At 51.9% G+C, this 21023-nt stretch overlaps 1 protein-coding gene across 1 annotated transcript in view; it reads left to right on the top strand.

The window, feature by feature from the left end:
• The window catches only part of LOC148479131 (uncharacterized), a 51996-nt gene extending 31881 nt beyond the window's left edge, over positions 1-20115 (top strand). Inside the window, 2 exon segments of the mRNA XM_088454932.1 lie at positions 17428-18313; positions 18315-20115. Coding sequence (XP_088311058.1) covers positions 17428-18313; positions 18315-18360 — 932 coding nt within the window. The 3' untranslated portion in view covers positions 18361-20115.
• The last annotated feature ends 908 nt before the right edge of the window (positions 20116-21023 follow it).

The following is a 21023-nucleotide window of genomic DNA, read 5'->3' as shown; positions in this document are numbered from 1 at the left end:
GTATGTGATCCACTCCCTGCCCTGCCCTAGAGTGCACACTAAGCATGTATGTGATCAGCTCCCTGCCCTGCCCTAGAGTGCACACTAAGCATGTATGTGATCCGTTCCCTGCCCTAGAGTGCGCACTAAGCATGTATGTGATCTGCTCCCTCCCCTGCCCTAGAATGCACACTAAGCATGTATGTGATCCACTCCCTGCCCTAGAGTGCGCACTAAGCATGTATGTGATCCGCTCCTTGCCCTGCCCTAGAATGCACACTAAGCATGTATGTGATCCACTCCCTGCCCTGCCCTAGAGTGCACACTAAGCATGTATGTGATCCGCGCCCTGCCCTAGAGTGCACACTAAGCATGTATGTGATTGGCGCCCTGCCCTAGAGTGTGCACTAAGCATGTATGTGATCCGCTCCCTGCCCTGCCCTAGAGTGTGTACTAAGCATGTATGTGACCAGCTCCCTGCCCTGCCCCAGAGTGCACACTAGGCATGTATGTGATCAGCTCCCTGCCCTAGAGTGCGCACTAAGCATGTATGTGATCAGCTCCCTGCCCTAGAGTGCACACTAAGCATGTATGTGATCGGCGCCCTGCCCTGCCCTAGAGTGTGCACTAAGCATCTATGTGATCCGCTCCCTGCCCTGCCCTAGAGTGCACACTAAGCATGTATGTGATCCGCTCCCTGCCCTAGAGTGCACACTAAGCATGTATGTGATCGGCTCCCTGCCGTAGAGTGCACACTAAGCACGTATGTGATCAGCTCCCTGCCCTAGAGTGCACACTAAGCATGTATGTGATCAGCTCCCTGCCCTGCCCTAGAGTGCGCACTAAGCATCTATGTGATCCGCTCCCTGCCCTAGAGTGCGCACTAAGCATGTATGTGATCAGCTCCCTGCCCTAGAGTGCACACTAAGCATGTATGTGATCGGCGCCCTGCCCTGCCCTAGAATGTGCACTAAGCATGTATGTGATCCGCTCCCTGCCCTAGAGTGCGCACTAAGCATGTATGTGATCCGCTCCCTGCCCTGCCCTAGAGTGCGCACTAAGCATCTATGTGATCCGCTCCCTTCCCTGCCCTAGAGTGTGCACTAAGCATGTATGTGATCCACTCCCTGCCCTGCCCTAGAGTGCACACTAAGCATGTATGTGATCTGCTCCCTGCCCTACAGTGCGCACTAAGCATGTATGTGATCAGCTCCCTGCCCTGCCCTAGAGTGCGCACTAAGCATCTATGTGATCCGCTCCCTGCCCTAGAGTGCACACTAAGCATGTATATGATCCGTTCCCTGCCCTAGAGTGCGCACTAAGCATGTATGTGATCCGCTCCCTGCCCTGCCCTAGAATGCACACTAAGCATGTATGTGATCCACTCCCTGCCCTGCCCTAGAGTGCACACTAAGCATGTATGTGATCGGCTCCCTGCCCTGCCCTAGAGTGCACACTAAGCATGTATGTGATCAGCTCCCTGCCCTGCCCTAGAGTGCACACTAAGCATGTATGTGATCCGTTCCCTGCCCTAGAGTGCGCACTAAGCATGTATGTGATCTGCTCCCTCCCCTGCCCTAGAATGCACACTAAGCATGTATGTGATGCACTCCCTGCCCTAGAGTGCGCACTAAGCATGTATGTGATCCGCTCCTTGCCCTGCCCTAGAATGCACACTAAGCATGTATGTGATCCACTCCCTGCCCTGCCCTAGAGTGCACACTAAGCATGTATGTGATCCGCGCCCTGCCCTAGAGTGCACACTAAGCATGTATGTGATTGGCGCCCTGCCCTAGAGTGTGCACTAAGCATGTATGTGATCCGCTCCCTGCCCTGCCCTAGAGTGTGTACTAAGCATGTATGTGACCAGCTCCCTGCCCTGCCCCAGAGTGCACACTAGGCATGTATGTGATCAGCTCCCTGCCCTAGAGTGCGCACTAAGCATGTATGTGATCAGCTCCCTGCCCTGCCCTAGAGTGCACACTAAGCATGTATGTGATCGGCGCCCTGCCCTGCCTTAGAGTGCGCACTAAGCATCTATGTGATCCGCTCCCTGCCCTGCCCCAGAGTGCACACTAAGCATGTATGTGATCCGCTCCCTGCCCTAGAGTGCACACTAAGCATGTATGTGATCGGCTCCCTGCCCTGCCGTAGAGTGCACACTAAGCACGTATGTGATCAGCTCCCTGCCCTAGAGTGCACACTAAGCATGTATGTGATCAGCTCCCTGCCCTGCCCTAGAGTGCGCACTAAGCATCTATGTGATCCGCTCCCTGCCCTAGAGTGCGCACTAAGCATGTATGTGATCAGCTCCCTGCCCTAGAGTGCACACTAAGCATGTATGTGATCGGCGCCCTGCCCTGCCCTAGAATGTGCACTAAGCATGTATGTGATCCGCTCCCTGCCCTAGAGTGCGCACTAAGCATGTATGTGATCCGCTCCCTGCCCTGCCCTAGAGTGCGCACTAAGCATCTATGTGATCCGCTCCCTTCCCTGCCCTAGAGTGTGCACTAAGCATGTATGTGATCCACTCCCTGCCCTGCCCTAGAGTGCACACTAAGCATGTATGTGATCTGCTCCCTGCCCTACAGTGCGCACTAAGCATGTATGTGATCAGCTCCCTGCCCTGCCCTAGAGTGCGCACTAAGCATCTATGTGATCCGCTCCCTGCCCTAGAGTGCACACTAAGCATGTATATGATCCGTTCCCTGCCCTAGAGTGCACACTAAGCATGTATGTGATCGGCTCCCTGCCCTGCCGTAGAGTGCACACTAAGCACGTATGTGATCAGCTCCCTGCCCTAGAGTGCACACTAAGCATGTATGTGATCAGCTCCCTGCCCTGCCCTAGAGTGCGCACTAAGCATCTATTTGATCCGCTCCCTGCCCTAGAGTGCGCACTAAGCATGTATGTGATCAGCTCCCTGCCCTAGAGTGCACACTAAGCATGTATGTGATCGGCGCCCTGCCCTGCCCTAGAATGTGCACTAAGCATGTATATGATCCGCTCCCTGCCCTAGAGTGCGCACTAAGCATGTATGTGATCCGCTCCCTGCCCTGCCCTAGAGTGCGCACTAAGCATCTATGTGATCCGCTCCCTTCCCTGCCCTAGAGTGTGCACTAAGCATGTATGTGATCCACTCCCTGCCCTGCCCTAGAGTGCACACTAAGCATGTATGTGATCTGCTCCCTGCCCTACAGTGCGCACTAAGCATGTATGTGATCAGCTCCCTGCCCTGCCCTAGAGTGCGCACTAAGCATCTATGTGATCCGCTCCCTGCCCTAGAGTGCACACTAAGCATGTATATGATCCGTTCCCTGCCCTAGAGTGCGCACTAAGCATGTATGTGATCCGCTCCCTGCCCTGCCCTAGAATGCACACTAAGCATGTATGTGATCCACTCCCTGCCCTGCCCTAGAGTGCACACTAAGCATGTATGTGATCGGCTCCCTGCCCTGCCCTAGAGTGCACACTAAGCATGTATGTGATCCGCTCCCTGCCCTGCCCTAGAGTGCACACTAAGCATCTATGTGATCCGCTCCCTGCCCTACAGTGTGCACTAAACATGTATGTGATCCGCGCCCTGCCCTAGAGTGCACACTAAGCATGTATGTGATCCGTTCCCTGCCCTAGAGTGCGCACTAAGCATCTATGTGATCAGCTCCCTGCCCTGCCCTAGAGTGCACACTAAACATGTATGTGATCCGCGCCCTGCCCTAGAGTGCACACTAAGCATGTATGTGATCCGTTCCCTGCCCTAGAGTGCGCACTAAGCATGTATGTGATCCGCTCCCTGCCCTGCCCTAGAATGCACACTAAGCATGTATGTGATCCACTCCCTGCCCTGCCCTAGAGTGCACACTAAGCATGTATGTGATCAGCTCCCTGCCCTGCCCTAGAGTGCACACTAAGCATGTATGTGATCCGTTCCCTGCCCTAGAGTGCGCACTAAGCATGTATGTGATCTGCTCCCTCCCCTGCCCTAGAATGCACACTAAGCATGTATGTGATCCACTCCCTGCCCTAGAGTGCGCACTAAGCATGTATGTGATCCGCTCCCTGCCCTGCCCTAGAATGCACACTAAGCATGTATGTGATCCACTCCCTGCCCTGCCCTAGAGTGCACACTAAGCATGTATGTGATCCGCGCCCTGCCCTAGAGTGCACACTAAGCATGTATGTGATTGGCGCCCTGCCCTAGAGTGTGCACTAAGCATGTATGTGATCCGCTCCCTGCCCTGCCCTAGAGTGTGTACTAAGCATGTATGTGACCAGCTCCCTGCCCTGCCCCAGAGTGCACACTAGGCATGTATGTGATCAGCTCCCTGCCCTAGAGTGCGCACTAAGCATGTATGTGATCAGCTCCCTGCCCTGCCCTAGAGTGCACACTAAGCATGTATGTGATCGGCGCCCTGCCCTGCCCTAGAGTGCGCACTAAGCATCTATGTGATCCGCTCCCTGCCCTGCCCCAGAGTGCACACTAAGCATGTATGTGATCCACTCCCTGCCCTAGAGTGCACACTAAGCATGTATGTGATCGGCTCCCTGCCCTGCCGTAGAGTGCACACTAAGCACGTATGTGATCAGCTCCCTGCCCTAGAGTGCACACTAAGCATGTATGTGATCAGCTCCCTGCCCTAGAGTGCGCACTAAGCATCTATGTGATCCGCTCCCTGCCCTAGAGTGCGCACTAAGCATGTATGTGATCAGCTCCCTGCCCTAGAGTGCACACTAAGCATGTATGTGATCGGCGCCCTGCCCTGCCCTAGAATGTGCACTAAGCATGTATGTGATCCGCTCCCTGCCCTGCCCTAGAGTGCGCACTAAGCATCTATGTGATCCACTCCCTGCCCTGCCCTAGAGTGCTCACTAAGCATGTATGTGATCGGCTCCTTGCTCTGCCCTAGTGTGCACACTAAGCATGTATGTGATCAGCTCCCTGCCCTGCCCTAGAGTGCACACTAAACATGTATGTGATCCGCGCCCTGCCCTAGAGTGCACACTAAGCATGTATGTGATCCGTTCCCTGCCCTAGAGTGCGCACTAAGCATGTATGTGATCCGCTCCCTGCCCTAGAATGCACACTAAGCATGTATGTGATCCACTCCCTGCCCTGCCCTAGAGTGCACACTAAGCATGTATGTGATCCGTTCCCTGCCCTAGAGTGCGCACTAAGCATGTATGTGATCTGCTCCCTCCCCTGCCCTAGAATGCACACTAAGCATGTATGTGATCCACTCCCTGCCCTAGAGTGCGCTCTAAGCATGTATGTGATCCGCTCCCTGCCCTGCCCTAGAATGCACACTAAGCATGTATGTGATCCCTGCCCTGCCCTAGAGTGCACACTAAGCATGTATGTGATCCGCGCCCTGCCCTAGAGTGCACACTAAGCATGTATGTGATTGGCGCCCTGCCCTGCCCTAGAGTGTGCACTAAGCATGTATGTGATCCGCTCCCTGCCCTGCCCTAGAGTGTGTACTAAGCATGTATGTGACCAGCTCCCTGCCCTGCCCTAGAGTGCACACTAGGCATGTATGTGATCAGCTCCCTGCCCTAGAGTGCGCACTAAGCATGTATGTGATCAGCTCCCTGCCCTGCCCTAGAGTGCACACTAAGCATGTATGTGATCGGCACCCTGCCCTGCCCTAGAGTGCGCACTAAGCATCTATGTGATCCGCTCCCTGCCCTGCCCTAGAGTGCACACTAAGCATGTATGTGATCCGCTCCCTGCCCTAGAGTGCACACTAAGCATGTATGTGATCGGCTCCCTGCCCTGCCCTAGAGTGCACACTAAGCATGTATGTGATCAGCTCCCTGCCCTGCCCCAGAGTGCACACTAAGCATGTATGTGATCAGCTCCCTGCCCTGCCCTAGAGTGCGCACTAAGCATCTATGTGATCCGCTCCCTGCCCTAGAGTGCGCACTTAGCATGTATGTGATCAGCGCCCTGCCCTAGAGTGCACACTAAGCATGTATGTGATCTGCTCCCTGCCCTAGAGTGCGCACTAAGCATGTATGTGATCTGCTCCCTCCCCTGCCCTAGAATGCACACTAAGCATGTATGTGATCCACTCCCTGCCCTAGAGTGCGCACTAAGCATGTATGTGATCCGCTCCCTGCCCTGCACTAGAATGCACACTAAGCATGTATGTGATCCACTCCCTGCCCTGCCCTAGAGTGCACACTAAACATGTATGTGATCCGCGCCCTGCCCTAGAGTGCACACTAAGCATGTATGTGATTGGCGCCCTGCCCTAGAGTGTGCACTAAGCATGTATGTGATCCGCTCCCTGCCCTGCCCTAGAGTGTGTACTAAGCATGTATGTGACCAGCTCCCTGCCCTGCCCCAGAGTGCACACTAGGCATGTATGTGATCAGCTCCCTGCCCTAGAGTGCGCACTAAGCATCTATGTGATCAGCTCCCTGCCCTGCCCTAGAGTGCACACTAAACATGTATGTGATCCGCGCCCTGCCCTAGAGTGCACACTAAGCATGTATGTGATCCGTTCCCTGCCCTAGAGTGCACACTAAGCATGTATGTGATCGGCTCCCTGCCCTGCCCCAGAGTGCACACTAAGCATGTATGTGATCGGCGCCCTGCCCTGCCCTAGAGTGCGCACTAAGCATCTATGTGATCCGCTCCCTGCCCTGCCCCAGAGTGCACATTAAGCATGTATGTGATCCGCTCCCTGCCCTAGAGTGCACACTAAGCATGTATGTGATCGGCTCCCTGCCCTGCCCTAGAGTGCACACTAAGCACGTATGTGATCAGCTCCCTGCCCTGCCTCAAAGTGCACACTAAGCATGTATGTGATCAGCTCCCTGCCCTGCCCTAGAGTGCACACTAAGCATCTATGTGATCCGCTCCCTGCCCTAGAGTGCGCACTAAGCATGTATGTGATCAGCTCCCTGCCCTGCCCTAGAGTGCACACTAAGCATGTATGTGATCTGTTCCCTGCCCTAGAGTGCGCACTAAGCATGTATGTGATCCGCTCTCTGCCCTGCCCTAGAATGCGCACTAAGCATGTATGTGATCCACTCCCTGCCCTGCCCTAGAGTGCACACTAAGCATGTATGTGATCAGCGCCCTGCCCTAGAGTGCGCACTAAGCATGTATGTGATCCGCTCCCTGCCCTAGAATGCACACTAAGCATGTATGTGATCCACTCCCTGCCCTAGAGTGCGCACTAAGCATGTATGTGATCCGCTCCCTGCCCTGCCCTAGAATGCACACTAAGCATGTATGTGATCCACTCCCTGCCCTGCCCTAGAGTGCACACTAAGCATGTATGTGATCCGCTCCCTGTCCTAGAGTGCACACAAAGCATGTATGTGATCAGCTCCCTGCCCTGCCCTAGAGTGCACACTAAGCATGTATGTGATCGGCTCCCTGCCCTGCCCTAGAGTGCGCACTGAGGTTGTATGTGATCCGCTCCCTGCCCTAGAGAGCACACTAAGCATGTATGTGATCCGCTCCCTGCCCTAGAGTACACACTAAGCATGTATGTGATCGGCTCCCTGCCCTGCCCTAGAGTGCGCACTGAGGTTGTATGTGATCCGCTCCCTGCCCTAGAGTGCGCACTAAGCATGTATGTGATCGGCACCCTGCCCTGCACTAGAGTGCACACTAAGCATGTATGTGATCCGCTCCCTGCCCTAGAGTGCACACTAAGCATGTATGTGATCCGCTCCCTGCCCTAGAGTGCACACTAAGCATGTATGTGAACCGCTCCCTGCCCTAGAGCGCACACTAAGCATGTATGTGATCAGCTCCCTGCCCTGCCCTAGAGTGCACACTAAGCATGTATGTGATCGGCACCCTGCCCTGCCCTAGAGTGCGCACTGAGGTTGTATGTGATCCGCTACCTGCCCTAGAGTGCACACTAAGCATGTATGTGATCGGCTCCCTGCCCTAGAGTGCGCACTAAGCATGTATGTGATCGGCTCCCTGCCCTAGAGTGCGCACTAAGTATGTATGTGATCGGCTCCCTGCCCTGCTGTAGAGTGCGCACTAAGCATGTATGTGATCGGCTTCCTGCCCTGCTCTAGAGTGCGCACTAAGCATGTATGTGATCGGCTTCCTCCCCTGCCATAGAGTGCGCACTAAGCATGTATGTGATCGGCTCCCTGCCCTGCCCTAGAGTGCGCACTAAGCATGTATGTGATCAGCTCCCTGCCCTGCCCTAGAGTGCACACTAAGCATGTATGTGATCGGCTCCCTGCCCTGCCCTAGAGTGCACACTAAGCATGTATGTGATCAGCTCCCTGCCCTGCCCTAGAGTGCACACTAAGCATGTATGTGATCCCTTCCCTGCCCTAGAGTGCGTACTAAGCATGTATGTGATCCGCTCCCTGCCCTGCCCTAGAATGCACACTAAGCATGTATGTGATCCACTCCCTGCCCTAGAGTGCGCACTAAGCATGTATGTGATCCGCTCCCTGCCCGGCCCTAGAATGCACACTAAGCATGTATGTGATCGGCTCCCTGCCCTGCCCTAGAGTGCGCACTGAGGTTGTATGTGATCAGCTCCCTGCCCTAGAGTGCACACTAAGCATGTATGTGATCGGCGCCCTGCCCTACCATAGAGTGCACACTAAGCATGTATGTGCTCCGCTCCCTGCCCTGCCCTAGAGTGCGCACTGAGGTTGTATGTGATCCACTCCCTGCCCTAGAGTGCGCACTAAGCATGTATGTGATCGGCGCCCTGCCCTGCCCTAGAGTGCACACTAAGCATGTATGTGATCCGCTCCCTGCCCTAGAGTGCACACTATGCATGTATGTGAACCGCTCCCTGCCCTAGAGCGCACACTAAGCATGTATGTGATCAGCTCCCTGCCCTAGAGTGCACACTAAGCATGTATGTGATCGGCTCCCTGCCCTGCCCTAGAATGCGCTCTGAGGTTGTATGTGATCCGCTCCCTGCCCTAGAGTGCACACTAAGCATGTATGTGATCCGCTCCCTGCCCTAGAGTGCGCACTAAGCATGTATGTGATCTGCTCCCTGCCCTGCCCTAGAGTGCGCACTAAGCATGTATGTGATACACAATAGTGCGCTTAATTTTAATAATTGGGCTTGATTCATTACGGATCGCAACTGCAACAGAGTATGCTGTCGGCCGATTGTTGCATACTGCGCATGCATCGCAGTGTTCGCCGGGTACTCTGCGATCATGGAGATCACGCAGAGCCATTGCAGAGTGAGTGACGCGCAGTGAGCGTTTAGGAGTGGTGATGGGGGAGTGGTTGGAGAAATGCAGACGTGCCAGTCCGTGTGAACACCGTTGCTTTGGCGTGCATGAATTAGCCCCTGTGACGGCATACGCAGCTTGTGTACTCACTGCGTGCAGCGAGGTTAGCAATTTCTGGGTACGGTCACAGCTGCTGTAATTGTGCGTGAGGGGCCGATGTTACTCCGTGTTCCTGATGTATACGCAGGTCTGTGAGGTATTACGGATGTGAGACAGCGGTAGTGGGCATCAGTGGTTGTCTCTATGCTGGCTTCATGACAGCATTGCGATAGCATTCAGTAGCGTACTTTTGCAGCGTGTCTGCGTGTGTAATCACAGCTGCAGCAAGGAAGCGGCTCTGCAATACCGTATAACTCTGTAGGAAATAGACTCCTCCTTGCTGCATCTGCGATCCGAGGGCAATGTCCATAGACACCGGTCGCGTTGGTTGCTCCTTTGCCCAGGCTGCATAATCTGAGATTTAGGGGTAAATTTACTAAAGTGAGAGGTTTTAGATGTGGAGCTGTTGCCCATAACAGCCAATCAGATTCTAGCTATTATCTTCTAGAAGGTACTAGTTAACTGTTAAGTAGAATCTGATTGGTTGCTATGGGCAACATCTCTTCTAAAACTCACTTCTAAAAACTCTCACTTTAGTATATTTACCCCCTTAGCCCGGCCCAGTCCTGGCAGGCAGGAAAGCTACGTCCACTGACACAGACCCTGGCCTCGCCCCTCCCAGAAAACCAGGGCAATGTACCCTTATTTCTGGGAACACTGGCCAGCCATACCCCTACTCCACTCCCCAAATGCAGCAAAATTGCGGGACCCGTTCTGTACGTGCGCAGGCCCCAAACCATCGGAGATGTGCGCTCTGTGTGGTGGTGTGGAGGAGGCTGAGCTGTGGGATGTGTGTGCGGTGCTGGTAGTGTCAGCTGTTATTATAGAGAGGAATGAGTGTGGTGCCCTCTGTGTGGTGGTGTGGAGGAGGCTGAGCTGTGGGATGTGTGTGCGGTGCTGGTAGTGTAAGCTGTTATTATAGAGAGGAATGAGTGTGTGGTGCCCTCTGTGTGGTGACGTGGAGGTGGCTGAGCTGTGGGATGTGTGTGCGGTGCTGGTAGTGTCAGCTGTTATTATAGAGAGGAATGAGTGTGGTGCCCTCTGTGTGGTGACGTGGAGGAGGCTGAGCTGTGGGATGTGTGTGCGGTGCTGGTAGTGTCGGCTGTTATTATAGAGAGGAATGAGTGTGGTGCCCTCTGTGTGGTGACGTGGAGGAGGCTGAGCTGTGGGATGTGTGTGCGGTGCTGGTAGTGTTGGCTGTTATTATAGAGAGGAATGAGTGTGGTGCCCTCTGTGTGGTGACGTGGAGGAGGCTGAGCTGTGGGATGTGTGTGCGGTGCTGGTAGTGTCAGCTGTTATTATAGAGAGGAATGAGTGTGGTGCCCTCTGTGTGGTGACGTGGAGGAGGCCGAGCTGTGGGATGTGTGTGCGGTGCTGGCAGTGTCGGATGTTATTATAGAGAGGAATGAGTGTGGTGCCCTCTGTGTGGTGATGTGGAGGAGGCTGAGCTGTGGAATGTGTGTGCGGTGCTGGTAGTGTCAGCTGTTATTATAGAGAGGAATGAGTGTGGTGCCCTCTGTGTGGTGACGTGGAGGAGGCTGAGCTGTGGGATGTGAGTGCGGTGCTGGTAGTGTCGGCTGTTATTATAGAGAGGAATGAGTGTGGTGCCCTCTGTGTGGAGGAGGCTGAGCTGTGGGATGTGTGTGCGGTGCTGGTAGTGTCGGCTGTTATTATAGAGAGGAATGAGTGTGGTGCCCTCTGTGTGGTGACGTGGAGGAGGCTGAGCTGTGGGATGTGTGTGCGGTGCTGGTAGTGTCGGCTGTTATTATAGAGAGGAATGAGTGTGGTGCCCTCTGTGTGGTGACGTGGAGGAGGCTGAGCTTTGGGATGTGTGTGCGGTGCTGGTAGTGTTGGCTGTTATTATAGAGAGGAATGAGTGTGGTGCCCTCTGTGTGGTGACGTGGAGGAGGCTGAGCTGTGGGATGTGTGTGCGGTGCTGGTAGTGTCGGCTGTTATTATAGAGAGGAATGAGTGTGGTGCCCTCTGTGTGGTGACGTGGAGGAGGCTGAGCTGTGGGATGTGTGTGCGGTGCTGGTAGTGTTGGCTGTTATTATAGAGAGGAATGAGTGTGGTGCCCTCTGTGTGGTGACGTGGAGGAGGCTGAGCTGTGGGATGTGTGTGCGGTGCTGGTAGTGTCAGCTGTTATTATAGAGAGGAATGAGTGTGGTGCCCTCTGTGTGGTGACGTGGAGGAGGCCGAGCTGTGGGATGTGTGTGCGGTGCTGGCAGTGTCGGATGTTATTATAGAGAGGAATGAGTGTGGTGCCCTCTGTGTGGTGATGTGGAGGAGGCTGAGCTGTGGAATGTGTGTGCGGTGCTGGTAGTGTCAGCTGTTATTATAGAGAGGAATGAGTGTGGTGCCCTCTGTGTGGTGACGTGGAGGAGGCTGAGCTGTGGGATGTGAGTGCGGTGCTGGTAGTGTCGGCTGTTATTATAGAGAGGAATGAGTGTGGTGCCCTCTGTGTGGAGGAGGCTGAGCTGTGGGATGTGTGTGCGGTGCTGGTAGTGTCGGCTGTTATTATAGAGAGGAATGAGTGTGGTGCCCTCTGTGTGGTGACGTGGAGGAGGCTGAGCTGTGGGATGTGTGTGCGGTGCTGGTAGTGTCGGCTGTTATTATAGAGAGGAATGAGTGTGGTGCCCTCTGTGTGGTGACGTGGAGGAGGCTGAGCTTTGGGATGTGTGTGCGGTGCTGGTAGTGTTGGCTGTTATTATAGAGAGGAATGAGTGTGGTGCCCTCTGTGTGGTGACGTGGAGGAGGCTGAGCTGTGGGATGTGTGTGCGGTGCTGGTAGTGTTGGCTGTTATTATAGAGAGGAATGAGTGTGGTGCCCTCTGTGTGGTGACGTGGAGGAGGATGAGCTGTGGGATGTGTGTGCGGTGCTGGTAGTGTTGGCTGTTATTATAGAGAGGAATGAGTGTGGTGCCCTCTGTGTGGTGACGTGGAGGAGGCTGAGCTGTGGGATGTGTGTGCGGTGCTGGTAGTGTTGGCTGTTATTATAGAGAGGAATGAGTGTGGTGCCCTCTGTGTGGTGATGTGGAGGAGGCTGAGCTGTGGGATGTGTGTGCGGTGCTGGTAGTGTTGGCTGTTATTATTGAGAGGAATGAGTGTGGTGCCCTCTGTATGGTGGAGGTGGCTGAGCTGTGGGATGTGTGTGCGGTGCTGGTAGTGTCAGCTGTTTCTACTTCAGGGTCCATAGGGGGTCCACAGGGTTGACCTTGGAGTATAGCTGGATCTGGATCCACGGGCACCACGCAGTTAAAGCTTTGCTGCTCCCAGGATGCACTTGGGTCCGTCCTCCTCTATACCCCGCCCCCGAGCCACAGGCACCTCAGTTTTAGTTGGTGCCCGGCCGGTATCGGGTCACCCTGAAGCTTTATTTTTAAAGAAGATAGAAGATTTTATTGTTTTACTTTTTACTCTTCAGAGCGGCAGCATCAGACTGTCCGTCTGGACGTCCACGCTGCCGCTCCTACAGCCCCGCTGGCGCTGCGACGCCGGTACTGATCCGGGGATCGCAGCGGGACCCCGGAGTCAGTGCTAGCGTGGCTCCGGGACCTCCCACAGACCGCTGCCGGTCTCTCTCGGGGGCGGTGGCCCGTCCGTCCATGGCCATCTCTTGGGTGGCTAAGGCCATCGAGAGCTGGGCCAACGCTTTGGAGGATACTTTTCCGGAAGATGCTCCGGAGATCCAGAGAGCGTTGATAGGACAAATGAGGGATGCGGCTTCCTACATTGGGGAAGCTTCGTTTGATGCGAGCCTGCTGACCTCTCGGGTGTAGGCTGCAGCTGTGTCGGCGCGTCGGTCCTTGTGGCTGAGGTCTTGGAGAGCTGACGCGGACTCCAAAAAGGGCCTGGAGGCCTTACCTTTTAATGGGGAGTTGCTTTTTGGTCCAGACTTGGACAAAATTGTGGATACGCTGGCTAAGTCTAAGTCAGCCTTCCTCCCTTCGGCTTCTGCACCTACCAAGGTACGGAGCTCTGCCTTTCGGTCCTTTCGGGTTCAGGGCAAGGCAAAAGGTCAGTCCTTCCCGAGGCAGTCGGCGACCAAGGCCGCTTCTAAGCTCAAGAAGCAGGCCTGGAGTGCCAGGCGCCCTTCTTCCAAGCAGGAGGATAAACCCACTGCCTGATGGGGCGGGCCTCCCTCTGGGGGACCCCAGAGTGGGAGGCCGACTTCTTCTGTTTGCCCAGTGCTGGCACGATACCACCACGGATGCCTGGGTTCGAGAAGTGGTCTCCCAGGGGTACGCCCTGTCTTTTCGGCACAGACCGCCCCGATAGTTTTTCTGCACGAGTCCTTCTCAGGATACGACCAAGACCTTACAGATTCAGGTAGCTATAGAATCCTTGCTGAAAGCAGGGGTCATTGTTCCCGTTCCTTAATTACAACGAGGGACGGGGTACTATTCTTCTCTGTTTCTGGTGCAGAACCCCAATGGTTCTCATCGCCCTATCCTCAACTTGAAGTCTCTGAACAAATTCCTCAGAGTTCCCAAGTTCAGGATGGAAACGTTACGTTCCATCTTTCTGGCGATGGAACCGGGGGATTACATGGTGTCCCTCTATATCCAGGACGCCTACCTCCATGTTCCGATAGCACCTTCGCACCAGAGGTATCTGAGGTTCGCTATCCTTCAACACCACTATCAGTTCCGGGCGCTACCCTTTGGTCTCTCCACAGCACCAAGGGTGTTAACGAAGATTATGGCGGTCATGGCCGCACATCTTCGGAACCAGAATGTACGGCTGCTGCCGTATCTGGACAACCTCCTGTTGCTGGCGAGCTCCCCGGAGGTACTGCTTCAACATCTCCACCTGACGATCGCATGCCTGCAGGCACACGGGTGGCTGATAAATTGGAAAAAGTCCTCCCTGATTCCATCTCAGCGGATGGTTCATTTGGGAGCCCTGCTGGATTCTCGTCAGCAAAGGATCTTCCTGACCCCGGAGAAGGTCTCCTCCCTGCAGCTGCGGATACACAGTTGCCTGAGCAGTTGCAGCCTGTCGGTCCATTCAGCTATGAGAGTTCTGGGCTCCATGGTGTCGGCATTCGACATGGTGGAATTTGCCCAGTTCCATTCCCGGCCCCTGCAGGGGCTGATTCTATCGGAATAGAACGGGTTACCTCACCGGATCCGCTCTCAGTTGCTGGTGTTGTCCCCAGAGGTTCGGCAGTCTTTGGCTTGGTGGTTTCAGACAGCTCATCTGGTCGAGGGGCGCCCCTTTTGGATCCCGGACTGGGTCCTGCTCACGACGGATGTCAGTCTTAGGGGTTGGGGGGGCAGTGACCGGCTCGTTGTCACTTCAGGGTCGTTGGTCTGCGGAAGAAGCTCTTCTTCCCATCAACATTCTGGAACTGCGGCCAGTATACAGGGCCCTGCAGTCGTCCGGTCCCGTTCTTTACGGAAGGGTGGGTCAGGTGCAGTCCGACAACGCCACCACGGTGGCATATATCAACCACCAAGGAGGAACTCGCAGTCGGGCAGCGATGTTGGAGGTTTCTCGCATCCTTGCTTGGGCGGAGTGTCACATTCCAGCGATCTCGGCAGTCTTCATCCCGGGAGTCCTCAAGTGGGAGGCAGACTTCCTCAGCCGTCACGACGTGCATCCCAGGGAATGGTCGCTTCACCCAGAGGTGTTTCAACTTCTCGTGGACAAATGGGGACTGCCGGAGTTGGACCTGATGGCCTCCCGTCACAATTACAAGTTGCCCGTTTACGGGTCAAGGACAAGAGACGCAGGCGCCAGTCTGGTAGTCGCGCTGTCGGTGAAATGGATGTTTCACCTGGCGTATCTGTTTCTTCCAATATCCCTACTTCCTTGGGTTCTGCGGAAATTCAAGCAGGACGGCGGCACGCTCGTGCTGGTAGCTCCGGCGTGGCCCAGACATCCTTGGTTTTCCGATCTGAGGTGCCTCTCCATCGACGCTCCGTACCTTCTCCCTCAGCGTCGGGACCTGTTGTCTCAGGGGCCCTGCCTTTACCCGGATCTGGGTCGGCTGTCTTTGATGGCGTGGCTCTTGAGACAGCCGTCTTGAGGTCTAGGGGTTTCTCCAGTTCGGTCATTGGTACCATGCTTAGGGCACGCAAGCCTGCTTCCGCACGGATTTACCACAGGGTGTGGCGCACTTATTTTCAGTGGTGTGAATCCAGAAACTATGACCCTCAGGTGTTTACGGGTTTCCAGAATCTTGGAGTTGCTTCAATCGGGTTTGGACCTCGGCTTACACCTAGCCTCTCTGAAGGTTCATGTGTCTGCTTTGTCCGTGTGGTTTCAGCGACGGATTGCTACACTACCGGATGTTCACACCTTTTTCCAGGGTGTTCTCAGGATCCAGCCTCCCTTCGTGCCTCCTATGGCTCCTTGGGACTTGGCGGTGGTGCTACGGGTCTTGCAGGGTCCTCCTTTTGAGCCTCTTGAGGTGGTGGACCTCAAGTGGCTGACGTTCAAGACCGTTTTTCTCCTGGCGATTGCTTCTGCCAGGAGGGTGTCCGAGTTGGGGGCGCTTTCCTGTCGCCCCCCTTTTCTGATTTTTCACCAGGACAGAGCTGTGCTTCGCACTCGTCCTGAATTTTTGCCCAAAGTGGTCTCAAAGTTCCACATTAATCAGGAGCTTGTCGTGCCAGCTTTACAGTCACCTGATCTTTCAGCTGGTGAGGCTTCCTTAGATGTGGTCCGGGCGCTTAGAATCTATGTGGACCGGACTGCTGCGGTTAGGAAGTCTGATTCATTGTTTGTCCTCTTCGGTTTTCACAAGAGGGGTTGGCCTGCCAACAAGCAAACGTTAGCCCGTTGGCTTTGTTCAGTTATTTGTGAGGCTTATGCACAGGAGGGTTTACCTGTGCCAGCCTCTGTTAAGGCTCATTCCACTCGTTCTGTGGGTCCCTCTTGGGCTGCTAGACGTGGCGCCTCCGCTGTTCAGCTGTGTAAGGTGGCCACTTGGTCTTCAATTCAAACGTTTTTGAGGTTCTATGCGTTTGACACCTTCGCCTCTCAGGATGCATCCTTCGGGCGCCGGGTGCTCCTTTCAGCACAGGAGCGTCCCCGCCCTTAGTTGAACTGCTTTGGGACATCCCCAACTGTGGACCCCCTATGGACCCTGAAGTAGAAAACAAGAGATATGGTAAGAACTTACCTTTGTTATCTCTGTTTCTACGAAGTCCATAGGGTCCACAGGGCGCCCGCCCTGACGCACCTGGCTTCAAATGGGCTGTGTGACTGGTCACCGGTTTTCCATCTCCCATTTCTGTGAGTATGGTTTCTTGTGTGTTCCAGTCTTCCTTCTCTCTGTTTAGTCTCCTCCTCCGGCCTTGGCTGCTTACCAACTGAGGTGCCTGCGGCTCGGGGGCGGGATATAGAGGAGGACGGACCCAAGTGCATCCTGGGAGCAGCAAAGCTTTAACTGCGTGGTGCCCGTGGATCCAGATCCAGCTATACCCCAAGGTAAACCCTAAGGTCAACCCTGTGGACCCTATGGACTTCGTAGAAACAGAGATAACAAAGGTAAGTTCTTACCATATCTCTTGTTATAAGGGACGTCATGTATGATGTCATGCTTTAGCCGCTGATTTGGCATGCTCCTATTACATGTATGATGTCATGCCTCAGCCGCTGATTTGTCATGCTCATATTACATGTATGATGTCATGCTTTAGCCGCTGATTTGTCGTGCTCATATTACATGTATGATGTCATGCTTTAGCCGCTGATTTGTCATGCTCATATTACATGTATGATGTCATGCTTTAGCCGCTGATTTGTCATGCTCGTATTACATGTATGATGTCATGCTTTAGCCGCTGATTTGTCGTGCTCATATTACATGTATGATTTCATGCTTTAGCCGCTGATTTGTCGTGCTCATATTACATGTATGATGTCATGCTTTAGCCGCTGATTTGCCGTGCTCATATTACATAGCCACTGATTTGTCGTGCTTATATTACATGTATGATGTCATGCTTTAGCCACTGATTTGTCGTGCTCATATTACATGTATGATGTCATGCTTTAGCTACTGATTTGTCGTGCTCATATTACATGTATGATGTCATGCTTTAGCCGCTGATAATGAGAAATGTACTGTTATTTGTTTCTAACTCAGGGAAAAGTTTGACAAATGAGAACCAACAACAGACCCGTCCCATCAAACAGGAGCCCACCTGCACCGAGCGCCAGAAGACTGAGGGGGGCCGGCCGGAGCTGGGGCAGCACCATGAGGGTGGTGGGGCGCCTGCGACTGCGCCAAGTCAGAGAAATGACTGTGAAAAAGGGGATTTCGGGAAAGAGACCATCACTGACCTGGCAGACACAGAGGATCCTCCGAAGGGTGGGCTGGCAGAGAGTAATGAGGGCACTGGTTATATGTGTCCTGACTGTGGTAAGTACTGCCAGTCCCAGCCTCTTCTCACCGCACATCGGAAAGTACACGCTGTGGGTCGCTGTCTCGTCTGTTCTGACTGCGGAAAAAGTTTTAGTCAGCGGTCTTCTCTACTCCGGCACAGGAGCTCCTACTGCAGCCAGCAGCCGAGGATCATCTGCCCTACGCCCAGTGCCCCCACCCTGCCCATACAGCACGTCTACAAATGCGGCATTTGTCATCTCAATTTCTCCACTTCTAATGAGTTGAGGAGACACTTGACGAGCCACAAAGGAAACCAGCGGTACATGTGCCACGAGTGTGGGCGCACGTTTAACTGTAACTATTTCCTAGTGCGTCACCAGAGGACGCACACGGGGGAGAGACCCTTCAGCTGCCCGCAGTGCAACAAGAGCTTCAAGTGCAGCTCCGTCCTGTACCGGCACCAGAGGACCCACTCCGGGGAGCTGCCGTATAAGTGTGAAGTGTGTATGAAGGGCTTCTCCCAGAAGACCAGTCTGATCATCCACCTGAGGACGCACACGGGAGAACGGCCCTTCTGCTGCCAGGTCTGTGGGCGGAGCTTCTGTTCCAGCTCCGCCCTGATCCGACACGCCCAAAGTCATAGTAATGTCTGAGTCCTAAGTGCTGGAGTGTGGTGGGGAGCTGATGCCTTAGTGCCCGTGGTACCTATGTGCACAAACACTGTCGTTTACGTGCTAGTTTGATTCTTTTAGATCGAACTGACGCATGTTGGCCCAAAACCACCCGGAAATGTAACTTGTCCATGACGTCCATCCGAATGGGTGACTGCAGAATGACTATTGTATGACTATTACATGTGCAGAATGACTATTGTATGACTATTGTATGTGCAGAATGACTATTGTATGACTATTACATGTGCAGAATGACTATTGTATATGCAGAATGACTATTGTATGACTATTACATGTGCAGAATGACTATTGTATATGCAGAATGACTACTGTATGACTATTACATGTGCAGAATGACCATTGTATATGCAGAATGACCCGGCGGAGTTCAATATTTTATAGTTTATTCTCTGATTTGTGAAACAACGTGTTATTCCTAATAAATAACATGAAAACTATAATGCTGTGTTATGTTGGTGTTGTATGTGCAGAATGACTATTGTATGACTACTACATGTGCAGAATGACTATTGTATGACTATTGTATGTGCTGAATGACTATTGTATTGCTGAATGACTATTGTATGTGCTGAATGACTATGGTATGACTATCGTATGTGCATAATAACTATTGTATGACTATTACATGTGCAGAACGACTATTGTATGACTACTACATGTGCAGAATGACTATTGTATGACTATTGTATGTGCTGAGTGACTATTGTATGTGCAAAATGACTATTGTATGACTATTACATGTGCTGAATGACTATTATATGACTATTACATGTGCAGAATGACTATTGTATGTGCAGAATAACTTGTATGACTATTACATGTGCTGAATGACTTGTATGACTATCACATGTGCAGAATGACTATTGTATGACTATTACATGTGCTGAGTGACTATTGCATGACTACTACATGTGCAGAATGACTATTGTATGACTATTGTATGTGCTGAGTGACTATTGTATGACTATTGTATGTGCAGAATGACTATTGTATGACTGTTACATGTGAAGAATGACTATCGTATGTGCTGAATGACTATTATATGACTATCACATGTGCATAATAACTATTGTATGACTATTACATGTGCAGAATGACTACTGTATGACTATTGTATGTGCAGAATGACTACTGTATGACTTTTACATGTGCTGAATGACTATTGTATGTGCAGAATGACTATTGTATGACTACTACATGTGCAGAATGACTATTGTATGTGCTGAGTGACTATTGTATGACTATTACATGTGCTGAATGACTATTGTATGACTATTACATGTGCTGAATGACTATTGTATGACTATCACATGTGCAGAATGACTATTGTATGACTTACATGTGCTGAGTGACTATTGCATGACTACTACATGTGCTGAGTGACTATTGTATGTGCAGAATGACTATTGTATGACTATTACATGTGCAGAAAGACTACTGTATGACTATTGTATGTGCAGAAAGACTATTATATGACTATTACATGTGCAGAATGACTATTGTATATGCAGAATGACTATTGTATGACTATTACATGTGCAGAATGACTATTGTATATGCAGAATGACTATTGTATGACTATTACATGTGCAGAATGACTATTGTATATGCAGAATGACTACTGTATGACTATTACATGTGCAGAATGACCATTGTATATGCAGAATGACCCGGCGGAGTTCAATATTTTATAGTTTATTCTCTGATTTGTGAAACAACGTGTTATTCCTAATAAATAACATGAAAACTATAATGCTGTGTTATGTTGGTGTTGTATGTGCAGAATGACTATTGTATGACTACTACATGTGCAGAATGACTATTGTATGACTATTGTATGTGCTGAATGACTATTGTATTGCTGAATGACTATTGTATGTGCTGAATGACTATGGTATGACTATCGTATGTGCATAATAACTATTGTATGACTATTACATGTGCAGAACGACTATTGTATGACTACTACATGTGCAGAATGACTATTGTATGACTATTGTATGTGCTGAGTGACTATTGTATGTGCAAAATGACTATTGTATGACTATTACATGTGCTGAATGACTATTATATGACTATTACATGTGCAGAATGACTATTGTATGTGCAGAATAACTTGTATGACTATTACATGTGCTGAATGACTTGTATGACTATCACATGTGCAGAATGACTATTGTATGACTATTACATGTGCTGAGTGACTATTGCATGACTACTACATGTGCAGAATGACTATTGTATGACTATTGTATGTGCTGAGTGACTATTGTATGACTATTGTATGTGCAGAATGACTATTGTATGACTGTTACATGTGAAGAATGACTATCGTATGTGCTGAATGACTATTATATGACTATCACATGTGCATAATAACTATTGTATGACTATTACATGTGCAGAATGACTACTGTATGACTATTGTATGTGCAGAATGACTACTGTATGACTTTTACATGTGCTGAATGACTATTGTATGTGCAGAATGACTATTGTATGACTACTACATGTGCAGAATGACTATTGTATGTGCTGAGTGACTATTGTATGACTATTACATGTGCTGAATGACTATTGTATGACTATTACATGTGCTGAATGACTATTGTATGACTATCACATGTGCAGAATGACTATTGTATGACTTACATGTGCTGA

This window comes from Taudactylus pleione, unplaced genomic scaffold (assembly GCF_031769625.1).
Source record: "Taudactylus pleione unplaced genomic scaffold, aTauple2 ptg000635l, whole genome shotgun sequence".
Lineage (NCBI taxonomy): Eukaryota > Metazoa > Chordata > Amphibia > Anura > Myobatrachidae > Taudactylus > Taudactylus pleione.
The sequence above is the reverse complement of the archived record's forward strand: the minus strand, read 5'-3'. Positions and strand labels throughout refer to the sequence as shown.